The sequence below is a fragment of the Nanorana parkeri genome, unplaced genomic scaffold (assembly GCF_000935625.1).
Source record: "Nanorana parkeri isolate BGI_ZX_2015 unplaced genomic scaffold, ASM93562v1 scaffold54, whole genome shotgun sequence".
NCBI lineage: Eukaryota > Metazoa > Chordata > Amphibia > Anura > Dicroglossidae > Nanorana > Nanorana parkeri.
In genome coordinates this window covers 2,585,639-2,605,601 of record NW_017306322.1, presented here as the reverse complement: position 1 = coordinate 2,605,601, position 19,963 = coordinate 2,585,639, and the positions used below count along the sequence as shown (strand labels likewise).

Sequence of the window (19,963 nt, the reverse complement as noted above, 5' to 3'; positions counted from 1 at the left end):
TCCCCGCTCTGACACGTGGTCATGGCTTCCTCTAGTCGAGATCATGGTCGCAAACAGACCTGTGCAAACTTGCTGTGAAGCTTTTGTGTGTGCTTTATAGCACATACAGTACTGTACAGTATTCTTCAATCCAGCATGGCTCCAAAGAAAGTGCAAAGGTTAGTGTTCACTCTCTTCATACTGTACTGTACTGTACTTCATGTTTTTGTGGTTACAATTTTTTTTAACATATGGTTCAGAACGTATTAACCTTATTTACATTGAACCTTATGGGAAATTTGATTCTGTTCGCGACCAAAATCGGTTTGCGACCACGTTTGTAGGGGTCAGAGCGGATTAACCTTATTTACATTGAACCGTATAGGGAAATTTGATTCAGTTCACGACCAATTCGGTTTGCGACCAGAATCGTGGAACGAATTAAGTTCTTGAACTGAGGTATCACTGTATATAGTACTGCAAATCCTGTTTGCACAGCGAGGGGCTGTGTGAATCATTTATTAATCAGCACATTAGATTGCTGTAAACAATAACAATAGGCTAAACCTACCTTGTATAATTATTTACTCATTTATATGGCAGCAATCGGTACATCTATCCATCCATCCAGTCGTGAGGTGCAATGTTGTCTTTTTACTATCTCAACAATACATTTTAGCACCTCAAACAAGGTCAGTAACGGTTGACCCTCAAAATAAACTCACTCAATCTAGAACCTTGACTGAACATGCTGAACTTTACCAACGTTAACAGACTTAGCAATACCCATGATACTTGACATAACTCTGTATTCAGGAATGCAACATCATTATTTATAACGTCACCATCTATGGCATTGGACATAAAGATAGACAAAGAAGATTGGAGGCATAAAAGCATATTCTCATAAGCACCAAGCAGTCCCCATTGTTTGAAGACCACATCACTCCTTCTTCTATGTAGGAAGAGTCAAAATTAATAACTTGGATGTCCTTCTTGGTGTACTGAGTGTTCAGTTTAATTAAACTTCGAGCAAAAGCATATTTCGAGGCACAGCTGTAAGCTTCTACATTGCAGACTTCATTGAACATCATGTCAAAATGTGGGTTGTCCTAAAGAATACAAAAATTAAAACTGTTACTTAAATAATACATCCATCAGCTGGGGCACAATAGCAGATAAATAAAGTCAAGGTAAAAGTGGGATTCCCAACATTCATACATACAGCCATTTAAATAGTAACATAGTAGGTAAGGTTGAATAAAGATGCAGATCCATCCAGTTCAACCTATGTATGTGTGTGTGTGTGTTTCTTTATATACTTGACTCTAGTAGTTCCCATATCCTTTTATATTTAGAGAAGTATGAAACTCATCTAAAAGTTTCTTGAATATATGAATGCTATCAGCGTTTACTACTAACAGGAAGGGAATTGCACACTTTAACTACTCTCACGGTAAAACATCCCTTGTGCAGTCTAAGAATGAATCAACTCTCTTCTAACCTCTTGTTGTGCCCTTGTGTTATCAAAAGAGTTCTCAGTGTAAACACCCATTATTGATTTTGAAAATTGCAATTAGGCTCTTCTTCATAACACAGGCCTTCCATCCCCTATATTATTTTTGTAGCCCTTCTCTGAACTCTCTCAAGTTCGAGGATGTCCTTCCTGAAGGTTGGTGACCAAAACTGAACTGCATACTCAAGGTGAGGCCGAACCAGTTATTTATAAAGTGTTAAAATTATATTTTTATCCCTTGTCGAAATCCCTCTCTTAACACAAGAAAGTACACCGTTTGCTTTGCTGGTTGCTGCTTGGCATTTCATAACATTGCTGAATCTATGATCTATGAGGACCCCTGGTCCTTCTCCATGCCCAATTTCCCCAGTGGAGCTCCCTTAGTAGTAGTTTGCATGCACGTTCTTTGCTCCCAAGTGCATAGCCTTGCATTCAATATTAAATTGCATTTGCCATTTTGCAGCCTACGGCTCAATTTTAACTAGTCCTTGTTGAAGTGAATTTATATCTATGAGAATTTACTGCCCTGCACAGTTTAGTGTCATCTGCAAACCCATCTGCAAACCCCGAGAGTCAACTATTTATTTCAATCTCTGTGTTGTTTATGACTAAGATAAACACAAGACCGTACCCTGGGTCACTCCACTCAACTTTTGCCCAATTAGAAAATTCAATTTGAAAGATAAATAGAGCTAACAGTATATTCCCAGCCTAATTTCTGGTTTAAAGATGCAGGCTCTTTAATTACACCTCAGTCTACTACAAAACACAATATCCAAGGTCTGCCTTTTGTGACATGCGTATACAAAGAGGTATAACGTGTATGTAAACCATAACAATAAACCTAACTTGTTTGTTCCATTTTGGTTTGTTAAAGATACCATCAGAAGGGTTTTGGTTTGTCTGTTCTATATAAATCCCTGTTGATACTGCCAGAAAATAAACACATTTGTAACTTCCTGTAGAAAGCTGACAATGCTGCACTGAAGTCATGAACATTGTTATCAACCATGCCCAAGGGCTAGTTCACACCAGCCACAGTGCGTTCTGATTGGTGCCGGAACGCACTGGATCGCATTCTGGTCAGCTAATTTCGTTTTGGGGCGGGAGGGGGTGTAGCGGTACATTGAAGTCAATGGCACAGCAGCCACGCCCTCCGGCCGCAGTGCGATCACCCGCACCGGAACACGTGCCACATCAGTGCCTGCGTCCCTTTCCGGTGCTGTCAGAAAAAATGCTGCATGCACTATTTTTTCTGACCGGAACAGAGCGGGCGATCGCATTGCAGCCAGAGGACATGGCTGCGGTTCCATTGACTTCAATGCACAGCCAGGCACCCTTCCGCCCTAAAACAAAGTGAGCCGGCCAGAATGCGATCCAGTGCGTTCCGTCACCAATCAGGCCAAAACGCATTGGGGCTGGTGTGAACTGCCCTAAGTTCTCTGTGGATTACAGAACACCTCCCCTGTGTTATAGAGATGAGGAAAGGAGGAGGTGTTCTCTAGTCTTGAAACATTTACTGTCCGAAGGTAACAATTATGCTCTTCCGTACATACAGTACATTGAGTGTGCATAGTCATCCTAGTACAGGAAGTGTGTCACTGGCGGGTGATAAAAGAAGGGTAAAAAAGCCTGAAAAAAGAAAATGTGGCCACCACATCAAGGGACTGGTAATCTGCAATATTTAATTTTTTTTGTCTTTGGGTTTAGAGAAACCCAGGGCCATCCCTCAGGTGGCATCTCGTGGGTGGGTGGCAGGCAGGGAGTCATGGCCGCACAATGTTTGCAGTGTGCCTGCTGCCCCCTTTCTGGCCAAAAGGTGATTGCAGAGAGCTGGGTGGGGAGATGTGTAAGAGAGAGCGTAATTTGCTGGCTGGATAAAAGATCGAGCGCTGAGCCGTGCTGAAAGACGAAGCTGGCCGAGCGGCCGGCCATTGGCAGGCCGACAGCCTGCTTCTGACAGCTGGGCGGAGCCAGCCGTGATCTTACGGCTGGCTCCGGCCACTTTCAGAGAGATCAGGGACACTGATCAGTGACCCTGGTTGCTAACCAGGGACACTGATCTCCAAATAGCTGACTCTCCCTGGCGCCCCGGGAGTCTCCTCCTCCCGGCCGCCAAGGAGAAAAACCCTGCTGTGTCTTTTTTCTTTATTTTGACACGAGCGATGTCAGAATAGAGAAAAAGAAAAAAATCCCATTCAAAAGCATTGGGACATTACTATTGGCTATTTCAATTTCAAGAACAGAACAGAACAGAAGAGCAGAACAGCCGAGCCAAATGCCGCTCGGCGGCATTCGGCTATTCTCTCACTGCTGTTCGGGATCTTTCAGAATAGCCCGAACAGCAGTGTGGAGCCTGCCGGAGGTTCGGCTCAGCCGATCCAGATGTTGGATCGGCTGAGTCGAACTCCTTCTGCACTTCGGGTCAGCCGAACATGCTGAGCATGTTCGGCTAATCCGAAGCCACACGAAGCAAGCCGATGTACGGCTGATTTCAGCCGATGTACGGCTGAAATCAGCCATACCAGCCTGAAGTGAATAGCTGAACAGTGTTCGGCTCACTTCACTTCTGATCGGTCATTCACTCGGCTGCTTTGTGAATAGACCCCATAGTAACTGAATGCAATGTTTTATATCTACTTGACTAATAAAAAATATTTGTACAATCTTTTAAATTTTGACCATAATAAATATATAAAGAAAATATGTACAAAAGAATTAATCATTCCATTGAAATGAACATAGCGTTATCCTATTCACTAAACTAATGTCTGTTCAAATGCATTTTTTCTAAGTTTACCTTCACCTATTTAAAGTATTTTTAAGATGGTCCCTCGCAAAAGTAAAATATGGGCTTCTTTTGTAGATATTCACTGTATTCCCCAGACAGATGTAGGTCACTGACACACTACATGGCTGACGTATTGCACAGAATCTCTGTCATATTACAGTATACTGACTATGTATAGTAATTTTCTTGTATGCACAGAGGAAATGCAGAGCGGTGACACTATAACACAGAGCAGAAATGTTTCCACAACAGGTGACATTTTATACAAATACTAATGTCCCAGAAAATGTGAAACTATGCTCTTTTTTAACATGCCATTTCCCCATTATGCCATCATGCCTCCCTTTCATGTTGGTGGTCAGTAAGCAGCGTTGTATTTAGGTTTTGTGCTGCCCTTGGCAAGACGAAACTCCCATCTAAATTTGTCCCACCCCTGCCTGTTCAAGACATTTTGCGTAACCTGTCAAGTTGCTGGATGCAGCTTCTGACAGGTTGCGCTATTAGGCCTCATTCACACAGCTTAGAGTCGGCCCATACAGATCCATGCGGCATGCATGGTCGTAACGGGCCGTTCCCGGGAAGGACAGGTGCCGCGTGTGATTGTACGCAGCAGCCTGTTCTTCTCTATGGGGTGACGCGGCCGTACTCCGCCCTAGACTTGTGCGCCTCAAAAAATTTGTTCCGTTCCGTAATATCCATTATTTCGTATTCCGTAATTCGTATCCGAAACTCAATTCGGATTCGTACGAAATACAGATTTTCGTTAGTTTCGGCACATTTTCGTAACTTTACGAACATTCGTTATGATGAAGTTAAAAAGCAAAAATACCTTTGTTAATATTGGAGTCGATGTGGTAGTTGTTTTTTTATACGAAATACGAATTCTGTTAACGGATTCCGTATCCGGATTTCGTATTTCGGACTTAAAAAAAAACTACCATCAACTCCAATATAAATGTACTTTGCTTTTTACCTTCAATATAACGAATGTTCGTTACGGAACGAAAATACGACAACGGAATTTCGTATTTCCTGCCTGTATTTGTAATGCAACTCTCAGCAGCAGAAGAGGACCTCGGACTGGTCAACCAAAACGAAATACGAATTCCGTTAACGGATACCGTATCCGAATTTCATATTTCGGACTTAAAAAAAAAATACCCTCAACTCCAATATAAATGTACTTTGCTTTTTACCTTCAATATAACGAATGTTCGTTACGGAACGAAAATACGACAACGGAATTTCGTATTTCCTGCCTGTGTATTGTAATGCAACCCTCAGCAGCAGCGGATCCGTATTTCGGATTAAAAAAAAAAATCTTGTCATGTTGTTCAACCTCATTTACAGGGGTAATATTAGTTCCTGTTTCAAAGAAATTCGGATCCGAAATTCGTTAACGGAACTTCGTATTTCTGATATAAATTTGGAAACTGCAATTCGGATTTCGTATGCTTACGAATCTACGAATTTCAGGGAAATTCTTACGAATTTCGATTCGTAACGAAACGAATCGCACATGTCTACTCCGCCCCACGCTCACCCACACTGCACGTCAGTGCGGGTGTCCGTACTCGTACACAGACAGGTTGTGTTCGAGCATGGACACCCACACGGATGTGCAGTTCGGGTGTGCGTACGGCCGCATCCTCCCATATTTTTGGTGGTCAGCAGGAGAAGTTCCTACTTACAGTGATGGCAAGAAATGTCTTGCTACAATGGTGGTCAGTGTAGTGTCTCCTGCTGACTGATGTTGGGACCGGAACTATGCAGTCAATTTACCTATGCTGACTAATCAAAGAGCCCCTGACAATCTTTGGAGGAACCTCAGGGTGCCAAGGAACCCTGTTTGAGGAAGGCTGATATAGAAACATAAACATTTGTCTCACAATACATATCCAGGTGCAACTGATTGAAAGATTCATTGATAAAAGATGTGTGAGGGCCCTCATACAGTTGATAGGCAAAGTTTTAAAACTTTTTTCCCAATAGTATTTATTAAACATGTAAAATTTAAACTGCTTACTGTATCTGCTTCCTTCCCGTCAATGAACTTGAGATCTCTGAGAAACCACATTTCAGCCACTTCATACTTCTCATCTAGACACACTCGGTAGTGTTTAACCAGGTATATGTGGACTTCTTCTTTGGCCACTGAAAAACACAATTGCTTTGGTGTTACACTATGTTCTTGGACTACCGGTGTACATAACATGACTGAAATGCCCTCATACTTCTTTGTTATTATGCAAATTACTCTAGGATAAACCATTAATAAAATAGCTGGAAGGGCATTATTGTGTAATTGTCTGCCATGGCCTGATGCATTAGAGCAGCTCATTCATTTTAAATGGGCTGTAACGCAACTAAGTGCACAAAAAAGTGGACATGACTCTTTGGCGAACCTCGCTGTAGATGTTACTTTTTTTTTAAATCAAAAGTTTTTATTGTTTTTCAGTACAAAACATTCACGGAAAGGTATCAACATAAGAACATATCAAACAGTATGGTAGTTGCTGATACAAATAATATCACTACAGCCTGGGTAGCATAATACACAGGTGCATTGTGCAGGTGGTGACGTGCTGATAATGTGGCCCTCCATATCCGGGAGTGTCAGATCACAGTGCGTGGCCTGGAAACGCGCAACTCTGTCATCTAGCCTAGCTGTGATGCGTTCATTAATAAAGGTCCAATGGAGTCTGCGTGTTACCTCAGCAAAGGGGAGCACAGGAGATTTCCAGGCTTTCGCCACAGTTTGCTTGGCTGCCGTGAGACTATAGATGCTGCTTTGTGCGTGCATTGTGTAACATATGGTGAAACTGATTCCTTAACCCTGACAGTTTGTACGAGGATGCCTTCTCTGCACCCAGCCCATGCAGTTTAGGGACACAAAGTCCCTGATCTGCATGTCAGTCGTGTGCAGCCACTCACCTTTCTAAATCCCTCTGTAACGATTTTGGGCTCACTTTTTAGCCAGTGTCACCTGTAGGAAGCCAGCAGAGTCAGGAAGTTCACGGCCACTCTTACAAGATGATTTGCCACAAGCACTCATCTGATATATAGGGTGGGACTTATCCTCAGCAAACACTAGGTGAAAGGCTGTACTCTTTTATCTTCTTCACCTTCTCCTGTGTATTCCTAATAACACCACTCCTCCATTAATTAGGGAATGTCTGGACAGGAGGCAAAACATATACTTTTGGTCATCTCTCTGCTAACTGAATGTTCATCTTGCCAAGATGGTGGGGGTGCAATTGCTGGATTATAAGTTAGTGAAATTTCCTTCTCACAATGGAATGCACCATGCCTTGTTGTACGATACCCAGCCACCACTACTTCAGTAAAGTACAGTATAGTAGAACCCAGACTGGGAGAGGGAAATGCACCAGGTGTGCTACAATGCTCATGTGTTAACATGGAGCATGCTGATGGGAGGAGAAAGTGTCAGAGTGACAGAGAGATTGACCCATCTACTGCTTCTTCTTTCACTGTCCAGTCACAAGATGGGGGAGGGACAAGAGCTGTAAGTGTTACCTAACTGCAGCAGAGAATACTTCTTCCCTGTCAGACAAGGTTGTGGTGTGTGGCAGAGTTGTGTAAATCTCTGGACCGGGTTAACAGAAATACAAATCCGCAAGCAGGTAAACCAGCTACCTTACATGTGTTTCGTCTAACTGCAGGGGCAGATGCAGAGGATCGCAGCAGAGCACATGCAGAGGATCACAGTAGGGGCAGATGGAGAGGATCGCAGCAGAAGCACATGCAGAAGATCACAGCAGGGGCAGATGCAGAGGATCGCAGGTGGGGCAGATGCAGAGGATCAGCAGGGGTGATATAAACAGGCACCACTGTGTTGCTCCGTGGTCACTGGCACATGGGATGATTAGGGTGTGGCAAGGCACACCCAACAAACCCTGTGTGCATGCCTATGACTGGCATAAGTAGAGACTAGATCAGGGGTTGGCACCTCCAACCTTCCAGCTGTGCTTCAACTACAAATCCCATCATGCTTCTGGGAGTCATGCCTGTAACTGTTAGTCTTGCAATGCCTCATGTGACTTGTAGTTCCACAACAGCTGGAGGGCCAGAGTTGCCCTCCCCTGGACTAGAGCTTGAGTCAGGAAAAATAGAAATAATTAAAATGAAATTCAGACCAGGTTCTTATTTGATTTAATTTGTGTATGGCAGTCCGCTAATACTCAAATGCTTATTTATAAACTGGTTTGAATTTTTTTTTACTCTAACAGCATTTTGAATATTAGTGACAGCGCTAAAAACAAGCATTTATAAGAATGTGTACCTGCCATAATGAACTCATTATGGAGACTATCCCTAACCAATAGCACAATACAAAGAGATAACCCTGCAATAACCTGTGCCCTAGCAACAAATTGATCCTTCACCCCACATTTAAAGTAAAGCCGTGACCTACCATTAAAAAATGTGCTGCAGCAACTAATTAAAAGTGCATACACACAGTTTTCTCTTCGTCCCCCTGCAAAGTCCCACAATCAAAAGTTGAGCATGCCAGTGAGTACACCTCATGCAGCTCCCTGTGATGGTGTGACAACAATGCTGCACTGCTCCTGAACTCAGAGAGCTGCCACTCTCATGTAGGCTGTGCCTGCTTGCACTACCGGAAGAAAAAACTGTTGCAGAGGGCATGGCTATCAACACTGTCACCGCTGATTCACAAGCCTGTAGCTTGTTATTCACCATTTGGCCACACCTAGTCCTGCCCATTGCTTTCTGAATTGATAGCACTGCCTCTGTTGCTAAAATCCTCCAACTGTGAGCTGCAGTAAATTGGCTCAGTCAGCGGACGTAATGGAAGTTTTTTGTTTACTTTATGAAACTTGTTCATCACATAGTAACTGGATTTGGTACTTGTCTAGACCATCGTTTCTCAACCATTTTCAGTCATGGCACCCTTTAAACGTATGCAAAATCTCAAGACACCCAAGTCAAAAATGTAATGGATTTTAAGGGGGGACCCCACACAAAAACAGAGAAAAGTGCGGTTCCTCTGTTCACATCGAAGTCCTCCCTTAAAATCAGGATTTCCCCTTCCCATCAGAGCCCCCCTTTCACATTAGACTCCTCAGACTTCCCTCCTTTCACATCAGAGTCACCCTTTTCATGTTAGGAGTTCTCTTAACATTAGAAGCCCCCTTCTTTCTCCCTTCACATCAGAGTCCTACCATCACAAAATTTCAAGGCACCCTTGAGGAAGTCAGAAGACACCACAGCATCCTGGTTGAGAAAGGTATAAACTGTTAAACAGGAGCCTTTTGTTATATATAACCCTTAACCCAACCCTTGAAATAAATGAATTACATTTAACATGGCCATATCCTGCTAAATCTTCTCCTAACTTTAAAGTATACCTAAAGCCAACACTTTTTTCATTTTATAATTTAATACATGTTTTACTGAAATGTTCAAGTTATTACAAGGATACAGATACAATAAATTAAGCACAGACATACATCATCCTAACAGAAGAAGGTATACCCTACCAAGTGGGAGTTAGATAAGAAAAACTCATGTATACACCCCTACACCTTATAGAATATGCCAAAACACATAAAACAGCTGGAATTCATTAATCTCCCTTGCAGTTCAGGGCAAATCTCAGCAAAGGGAGGACATAAGGTTAGGCCCATAGGAGAAGAACAAAAAGAGACAAGAGGAAGCAGGGGGCAAAGCACACCAGTGTTTAAAGGTTCAAAAGATGTGTATAAAAACCCAGCACATATTAAATGTAGTAGAGAATCAGTCTCCATCTCAATCAAGCAAAACCACCCTTAGTCAACTGTCACTAGAACAAATGTCTGCATCAGAAGATTTCACCTCTTTTCCTGTTCTGGCCATAACTTTGACGGCCACTAGAACCAAGAGAAGGAATGAACCTTCCCATCAGAGACAGAAATAAAAACACAAATAACCTGTGAAATTGGTGAACATTGATACAAGCTTCTCCTCCTTTCTCTAAGTTGGGCAGATAGGGTTCATTTCTCCAGGTTTTGTTCTCCTATTTTGCACAAATTCCCATTTTTTCATAAAATTCAAAAACCAATTTATTTTCTTTTACCAAAAAACAATACACAAATAATTTTTTAGTGTTCATTGTACATCTTATTGTCTATAAAACTGCCACTTAAATCTTAAAAATGCATTCAACTACCTTAACTATTAACAAAAATTTATCTTATTTGTGTATCACCTAGCTGTAGATCCTCAAATCATCTCTGAGTGCTAGTTCGCACCTGCCCCACCATCGTTCTGGCACCGAATCAGGTCGGAACACACTGGGGCTGGTGGGAACTAGCCCTCAGAGATGATATGAGGCTCTATCATCAGTGCGTTCCGGCCCAATTCAGTTCTGCAACACACTGGATTGCATCCTGGCCAGCTCACTTGGTTTTGGGGTGGGAGGGGGCGTGGCGGTGCCTGGAAGTCAATGGCACCACAGCCACGCCCTCCGGTCACAGTGCGATTGCCCGCACCAAAACAGGTGGCACATCAATGCCTGCGTTCCGGTCCGGTGCGGGCATAAAAAATGCTGCATGCACTGGGGCTGGTGTGAACTAGCCCTCAATTGGTGCTGACACTGTCCTTCCTTCTGGAGGGTGGCTTTTTTTGTTCCCCATGGTACCTGTGTGTCTTGTAAAGTAGCCACCACTCCAAGCTCACTCCTGTGATGGACTACAATCTACAGTTTAGTTTACTAATTTGTATTGATATTGTAGTCCATGACAGGAGTTGGCTTGGAGCGGTGACTACTTTAAAACACACACAGGATCCATGGGGAACAGAGGTAGCCACCCTCCAGAAGGAAGGACAGTGTCAGTATGAATTCAGAAATGATTGGAGGATCTACAGCTGAGTGATACACAAATAAGCTGCATTTTTGGTAATAGTTAGTTAAGGTACCTGAATGCATTTTTAAGATTTAACTCCTGAGTTTAGTGTCACTTTAAGGTTTATGTTTGACATCTGGTTTTTCTTTCACTTTGCCAAACATTTCTAGCTCACCCTTCCAACTTTTTATTTTCCTTAGGTTATTAGTTGCAAAAGTTAATAGGTGGTGCAGTTTTTAATGCTTCTACAATGGTCAATAGAGATGAACTAACACATATATATGGTCACATTTACAGAGTAAACACATTAAATCAACCACATTGTGAGTAATGGATGCACTTGTGGGCAAGGATCAAAGAGTAAACAATTACAACCACTACAAACAAAATTATACCAAAAGTTCCATACCTGAGGGTGCATAATACTCATAAGGCATTGTTTTTAAAGTTTGATCATATTTGAAGATCTTTCTGGTTGTTTACACACCCCAGACCTCACTTTACCTTACTTCACATTTTAATAAGTCTCTCCCAGTCTCTCCCCAAAACTTGTCATATTTACTATATTCATTAAAATTAATTTACACTTTATTAAATTGCGCATTGGTTGAATAAATGGTAAATGAAAGCAATGGCTATTTCCTCAGGCTTATAATACTGTACAAATGATAAATACTTTTATATGAAACATTAATCTTTCCCAGATCTAATATGTTAATTATATTTTTTTAATGATGTCAAATGAATGACAATCTTAATTTAGCAGGGGCAGTGGCATCCCCTTAAATAGCAGCAGCAGGTTAAGGACCCTCGGATTGTAAGTACAGAGCCCATACTATATCAACATTCCTCCAGACATGTAATAAGGTGATATGTTAATCAATCCCCTAGCTTCTACCCGTAAAATAAAGATAAACGTTTAACCCTGGCTTATGTAATGTTTTATGCGTTCTCCAAGTCTACTTGAAGGAAATCCCTAATGAATTAATTTTTGCCATACAAGAACTAATGTATTAGAATTTGCAGTAAAGACTGGATTTATATTAAATTGTTATATGTATGTTATTTTCATTTATATTTATTCGACCTGAAAGGAGAATACTCAACTATACAATTCAACCTACCAAATATAACAAAATATGCTCCCAAAATCCATTTTAAATACACTATATCATTTCTACTTTTTTTATTAGACTTAGAAAAAAAATCTGATTTTTGCAAATCATAAAAGCCACTGTAAATAAAAAGCTTTGGAACAATAGCAACATCCATTTGTTATCTACACATATGAAACTCTCTGTAATCTCTGTAGAGCTTGCACAGTTATGTGATACAAATGTGACTTGAAAATGCTATGACAAAACAATAAACCAAAACAACATTGCTATTGAGGATCTGGAAGTCCCTAGGGTATGCAGAATAGGCTGGGACTTCTACTTCCAAAATATTAATGCCGTTGCCTTGCATGGAAGAGTCAGAATCAAATGCACCTATTACATACACAGTTTGAAATGTATCTGCCTACATAATGTACATGCAGCAAGTAGGTAACAAGTTAGTTGCATATACACACACATATATGTCTACGAAACTGTACACCAGAGTAAACTACTAAATGTAACAACTTGCTGCTACAGTGCAGTCAATGTCAAAATGTCAAACTTGTGCATTAAAGTCCTTACTTGCATTTGTGCCATACTGAGGAATCCACATTGTCACAGTGACTATAGGATTAGGCTGCAGTTGGGTTCCACAGTGATTACATGACCTGTTATTGTAATTTCAGTACAGTGAGTGTTTATTAGGGATGAATAAAAAAAAAAGTTTTAACAGACTCAAAATTTCAGCACAAATTGAGAAATGTTGACAAAAGTTCACTATTTTGGCAAAACACATTGTAGTCAATTGGGAAGTCAGAATTAAGTGATTTTTTTTGCTATTTGTGGTTACTTTAAATAGTTCATGGGGGTTATTGAAGCTCCTTAAGGTGACACTAAAGATGTAAATCTTAAAAATGAATTCAGGTATCCTAACTTTTAACAAAAATGTATCTTTTTTGTGTATCACTCAGCTGCAGATCCTCAAATCATTTCTGAATGCATGCTGACACTGTCTTTCCCTCTGGCGGGTGGCCATCTATCCAAGCTCACTCCTGTGATGGACTACAGTATCAGGTGATGTTTTGTATTGAGGTTATAGTCCATCACAGGAGGAAGCTTGGAACAGTGGCTACTTTACAACACACACAGGAACCATGGGGAACAAAAGTAGCCCCCTCCAGTTTCAGCACCAATTCAGAGATGATTATGAGGATCTACAGCTGAGTGATACACAAATAAGATACATTTTTGTTAATAGTTAAGGTACTTGAATGCATTTTTTAAATGTTACTCCTTACACTTTAACTATCTTGGATCTGTGACCTGTTCTTGTGCCAAAGTATAGCCCCTCATTATTTTACATTTCTTTATTGTATAAATAAGTACAAGATTAAAGCATTAGTAAACACATAACAATCAAATACACAAAAACTAAGTGAAACATTAATTCAAATACAAATAACATTAAAAGAAATAAAGTAAACCACCAAATATAGTCTGCTAAATAAAGTAAGATTTTGTTTTCCCTATGCAGCTTAAGGTGTAAGAGCTTGTACACACCTCCAGACTGGTTCTGAATGCATTTCAGCATGTGCATTAAGGTGATCTTTGGATGCATTTCAGTGTGTGTTTTTTTTAAAATCGGTTTTGCCTGGGCTTAAGTTAATTCCAATTCGTTCTGGTGCATTTACATGTGTTTTTGTGTGCTCCAGTATGAAGAAAAAGCATGCAACTGTACTCTTTTTAAAAGCTCTGGCACTTAAGGCAATGGGTGAACTAGCTTCATTTAAAACCGCTGGAATTACTGTGTGTGCTTTTTTTGGTGCAGATAAAGAATGCATCGGTCTGGAGATGTTGTGAACCAGCTCTCAAATTGAGAGTTTCCGATTCTGTGAAATGCTACAGATGGAGAAATCTTTAATTTTATTGCAAAATCAATTTAGCTGAAAATACTCTTCTTGTCCCTACAACGTATACTCCCATGTATCCTACACTGAAGATGGCAGAGTGCTGCAGTGATTATGCTAACCCATACCACATTGAATATACACACATCAAAAGTTCACCTTCCATATAAAATGGAAAGACTGATCTCATCACTTCAATAAGACCTGGCTGTCATAACTTGTATACAGTTTATAGAACAACTGTCATTATACAACTACGAATCTGTAGCCATTGCTTAAATTTTGCATATATGATTTAATCGCTCTCCCTTCTCTTTGCTCATCACCCCCCACTTTTTTACTTAGGTTTAGCTTTAAGTTAAAATTACCTTTTTTCAGTTAAACAAAACCCATGATATCAGGGATGCCACGTGTAATGCCTGTACAACCTATTAAATTCCTCAAGAACAGACAAAACAAACTTAGCTTATTAAAGCATTATGCCAGACTTCTATCAATGTAAAATATTAGAACAATCAGATTGAAATAAGCAGGAACAAGGACTGAGTGACTCCTCTACCAGCTTTGTTTCTTCTCCTGTTATGTATATGAATGACACAGAAATAGAAAATGTTTGGCTGGAAGATTGCCATGCTGGCAGTGTAGTCCCATACACAGTGCTATAACACGTAAATGTGCCATGGCACACAAGCTGGGAGATGCTTGTGTATTATAACTTTTTTTTAATATAACTATGATTATCTACTGTACATTCTAACTATTATTGTCAATAGCATCACTATTCAACACAATAATAGCAGTGCAACTGTAAAACAGAAACATTACCCTAACTGGAAGAAAACTGTATTACTTATTATATGCCATTTTATGCAATGTTCATTACCTGATGTGCACAAGTAAAACTTCTCCTTGTGTTTGGATTTTGTTTCAATGAATTCATATAAAGTATGTCCTCGAGGCTTGAAAAGTTTCTTCTCCATGTCTTCCTTTAACAGCGATGACATGTCCACACTGTGATGACCCTTTGTAGGTGAATGTCATCCACATACAGTTGGGAGGTCTTCTTTGTGTCCTCTCTGCCAGTCTACTCCTCCTTGGGCCTTTAAGTAACAGTTGAGCTCCTTATCCACCTCTGCAATTCTTCGCATGAGGGCTTCATTAAAGACAGACTTGTTATATTCTCCTTACTGATGTTCTGGAATCCCCGGAGCTCTAAGCGTTTGTACAGGCACTCACACTCTCACATTTAGAGATGCACTGCAGTAAGGTTATTGTCATTTATAGAGATTTTTTAAACTCAAAAATGAAAGAAAACAACAGTCGTTTAGGCTCCATTAAAATAATCTGTTAACAGCTGTCCTGATGTATTGATTGAGCTCCTCTTCCATTAAGACTATTATTACAAGTAGCAAGTGAAGGCACGGCCCCTCTGTTCTAGTGCTGAACACTTAACGCTTCCCACAAGTCTATACCCATGGCGTTGCCTTAGAATAAGGAGCCAGACAATTCCCAGTGCAAAACCGCTTTCTAAAATCATGCAGCATCCCCTGCATTATCGCTAAGAGCTCCACTTCATGAAAAGAGAGCTGTATTCATTTGTACTCGTCAGTGACTTGTACAGGGGCCAAGAGTTATTTATTAAAAGTCACTCTCTTAATCAATTCACATTAACGGCACACAAATCAGTGCACTATTTCTCTATATGCCTAAATTTCACAACTGTTCCTATTTATCACATACACTCTTCTCATTGGTCTGGTCTGATTTCCCAAAAATGGCTGTACCAAACTATAATGTTAATGTGTAAGAAACACTGGAAACGATTTTAAGGAGTAACTCCAACCAAATGTCCATCCCCTTTATTTGAAAAGGCAATCGTTGAACAGTAATGAAATAATTTCAAGTCAAAGGAAATCTCCACAAGAGGACAAAAAATAAACTGGAAGGGATTTTACCCTTTTTACACTTTCCAAAGCTAAAAAAAACACCTGTAGAATTGTAGCCAGTTAATTGTGTTGTCACCTAATTTTTTGGTGCAATTAAATGCAGGAGCAGCAGGTGGATCAAAAGAGTATATGTATTATGCAAATCTTTGGTTTTCACTAACAGCAAAGCACTGACCTGTAGTTTCCTAGTTAACAGACTTTTTACAATTCAACTACCGCATGCTTGTTCCAGGTTTATGATTGATTAGATTCCAGAGTAAAGCAGGAGGTCCTGAAGTCTGACCTTTAAAACCATGTCTGCAACTGTACTTCCATAATACTTTGCTCACAAGTTCTCTTTTAAGGGAATCTTAAGTTCATCCCTAGTTGCACCATCAGCATTGCTTCATGCAAATTGCCTTTGCATTAAGTTGGTAACGTACACATATAAGTGTGAATGGGTCCTTATAGCTTCCCTTTAAAGACACAGCAAACTGCTGCACATAGATATGAACTTGCCACATAAGAATAAATAGGATTTCTTCCTAAAATCCATTTTCATGCAGTAAAAGTCTTGTGTTTTACTTGTGTATGAAAAACAGACAAGTAAACAGGGACTTAGTTTGTATTTGGAGCATGGAATAAGCTGGGACAGTATTTCCAGAGATCAGCAGAGAAGAGATGGAACACTGTGGTTAATGGGCAGGAAGCAAATCCGATGGTATCAGTGTACACTTGAATAAGTTTTAAAAAAATATATAAACAGCTTTACCCACAGTTAGCTTATAGAATTAGTGAGCCCAGAAATGAAATCTCAGTTTTACAATAAACACTTGTGGGTATAAGCATCTACTAGCTTCTTGTACCTCTTGGGAACACCATTGGTAAAGTATTCCCATGGCTCTAATCCTCCCTCCTGTCATCAAGTCTTACTACTACTGTTGTGTCAGGGCACAAATAATCAATATTGTTTAAATAAAGAAGAGAGTTCCTTGCAATGCCTACAGAAAAGGGGCAATCTTGGGAACTAGGGTGTCAATATCTCTTTGAGCATTTCAGATTTTATAAAAAGGTATCGGGTGAACCTATATGAAGCCCTACTAAATCGCAGACTTGACAGTGTAGATAAATACACTTTTAAATTCCTGAAACATCCATTTATAGCCGCCAAACAAATGACCGCAAAGGCATGGAAAGTCCATTTTGCTGAACATTTCAGAAGTCAAAGCAAGGCTTAAACTTTGGACTATAAAAAATTGATGGCCAATCACAGATGGAATGGGCCTCTATGAAAACATATGCCAGCCTTGGACACAAAGCTCATAATTTCAGACTATCAATATGTGCTTTCTAATGCTTTAAGCCAACAAACGTATTATTTAAGCCAACCAGTTAGGGGTGAGTGCTCCCCTTGGCCACGTCTCCGTGCCCTGCTCCTTTTTATCTTTCTCCTCTCTTCTTCTCACTATTTCTGATCTTTTACACTTATCAGAACCTTGGACTATGATTATCTCCAGTGAAACATATTTAATTAAACAATGCATTAGCTGCATTCTTACTTCACCTCTATTGTCAACTGCACAATGACATAATCCAAATAAAACTGCATCACTGAGTGTTGGAACCTCAATCTTTTGTATAGTGTACCTGCGTTTCTATCAAAATAAAACAATTGAACAATAAAAGGTACTGAGTAAAATATGAGCCGTGTGTAACCATGTTCATTCTGCTAATAATCATCACTACAGGTTCCCGGCTGACTAGATCAGTGCAATCTGTAGTTTATGAAAATATGTTCCTCCTTGTAAATGAACCCTGTACCTACAGTGGAGGGAAACCCCAGGTAAACAGATAAATACACAATTTAAACACACATTGTCAGTTTTGAAACTTCCACACAGCTGCCACACTCCACAGTCTGGCAGGTGACACACTTGTTTCCCGATTTAGCAATGCAGCCTCCTGTGCAACCTGTCCAGCTCCTGCTTGGTCATTGGACAATGAATCAGCATCATTACTGCTGTCGAATTGGTAGGGTAATAATGTTATCCAGAAAGTAGTAGCGTGATATTTCTGGCTGTGTAGGGTGGCAGATGTGTTTAAATCACAAGACTGCCAGTACAGAAATACAAACAGTACTAACAGTGGCAGGTAAAACAGTAAACATATACCGTATATACTCGAGTATAAGCCGTCCCGAATATAAGCCGAGGGTGGGAAATGAGGCAGCTACTGGTAGATAGATACCAATAAAATGACATTAATATTTATTTAAAAGAAAAATAACCTAGCTCTGTAAGTGGAAAAGGGGGTACAGGGCTACATATCATGTACTACGGATCATTTAACCCATTCATGTTAGCAGAGGATCATTGTAAATGTATTGTCTGCACTGTATTAGCAGTATATACTCTATATAGAGTATATACTGCTAATACAGTGCAGACAATACATTTACAATGATCCTCTGCTAACATGAATGGGTTAAATGATCCATAGTACAGGGCTACATATCATGTACTACGGATCATTTAACCCATTCATGTTAGCAGAGGATCATTGTAAATGTATTGTCTGCACTGTATTAGCAGTATATACTCTATATAGAGTATATACTGCTAATACAGTGCAGACAATACATTTACAATGATCCTCTGCTAACATGAATGGGTTAAATGATCCATAGTACAGGGCTACATATCATGTACTACGGATCATTTAACCCATTCATGTTAGCAGAGGATCATTGTAAATGTATTGTCTGCACTGTATTAGCAGTATATACTCTATATAGAGTATATACTGCTAATACAGTGCAGACAATACATTTACAATGATCCTCTGCTAACATGAATGGGTTAAATGATCCATAGTACAGGGCTACATATCATGTACTACGGATCATTTAACCCATTCATGTTAGCAGAGGATCATTGTAAATGTATTGTCTGCACTGTATTAGCAGTATATACTCTATATAGAGTATATACTGCTAATACAGTGCAGACAATACATTTACAATTATACTAACATGAATGTATTAAATGATCTGTATGTAGCCCTGTACCCCCTTTTCCACTTACAGAGCTAGGTTATTTTTCTTTTAAATAAATATTAATGTCATTTTATTGGTATCTATCTACCAGTAGCTGCCTCATTTCCCACCCTCGGCTTATATTCGGGACGGCTTATACTCGAGTATATACGGTAGGTATTTTAGATGTGGATTTAGTTATTGCCTGGAGTTACACTTGAAGCGTAACATATGGACCATAAAGCACCTTTTTGTTTAATATTTACGAGCAGATCAATATTCTATGCTGTTGTACTTGTTCTATTCTCTTAAACACGTTTTTCTGGGAAGTAGCACTTTATGAGTGGGGAGTTATTTACGATACTATCCCACAGCTTAGCTAAGTAAAGCTTTCTCCATTAATACACGCTGCTAGTGGATGTTTAATGGTGCATAATAATATTCATTAGGCACAAGAGTGTGTATTTCTCTCACATCCCATTACTAAACTATTTTTATATATAATGGTCCTATTGTATTCTTAGTAGAGGTGCAAAGTGAATACATCTGTGGAGCCAAGCTACTTTGTAAGACACGATGCTTTCTGTGATCAGTTGTGTCTGCCAGATATAAAACACTTTTATTATCCTGCTTTTCCTGCCAAACGTGTTCAGGATGATGGTCAGAAGTAGAGATACATGAGCAATATTAGGTCCCGTCTACCGCTTCTCCACCACTGGTTGGCACAAGTTACAGCCAAAATCCATTTTGCAAAGAAACATTTTCCGCCTACTGCTGGCTTCACAAGAAAAAGATTGCATGTGGTTTTAAAGAGACTCTGTCACCAGCTTAAAACCTTGCAGGTA

At 40.0% G+C, this 19,963-nt stretch overlaps 1 protein-coding gene across 1 annotated transcript; it reads right to left on the bottom strand.

The window, feature by feature from the left end:
* Window positions 1-827: 827 nt before the first annotated feature.
* On the bottom strand, window positions 828-15,163 carry LOC108803837 (exocyst complex component 1-like). Its single transcript, XM_018575638.1, has 3 exons — window positions 15,043-15,163; window positions 6,313-6,440; window positions 828-1,091 (listed from the first exon to the last, which is right to left on the bottom strand). The coding sequence occupies exons 1-3, from the start codon at window positions 15,161-15,163 to the stop codon at window positions 828-830; spliced, it is 513 nt and encodes a 170-aa protein (XP_018431140.1).
* Between the last annotated feature and the right edge of the window lie 4,800 nt (window positions 15,164-19,963).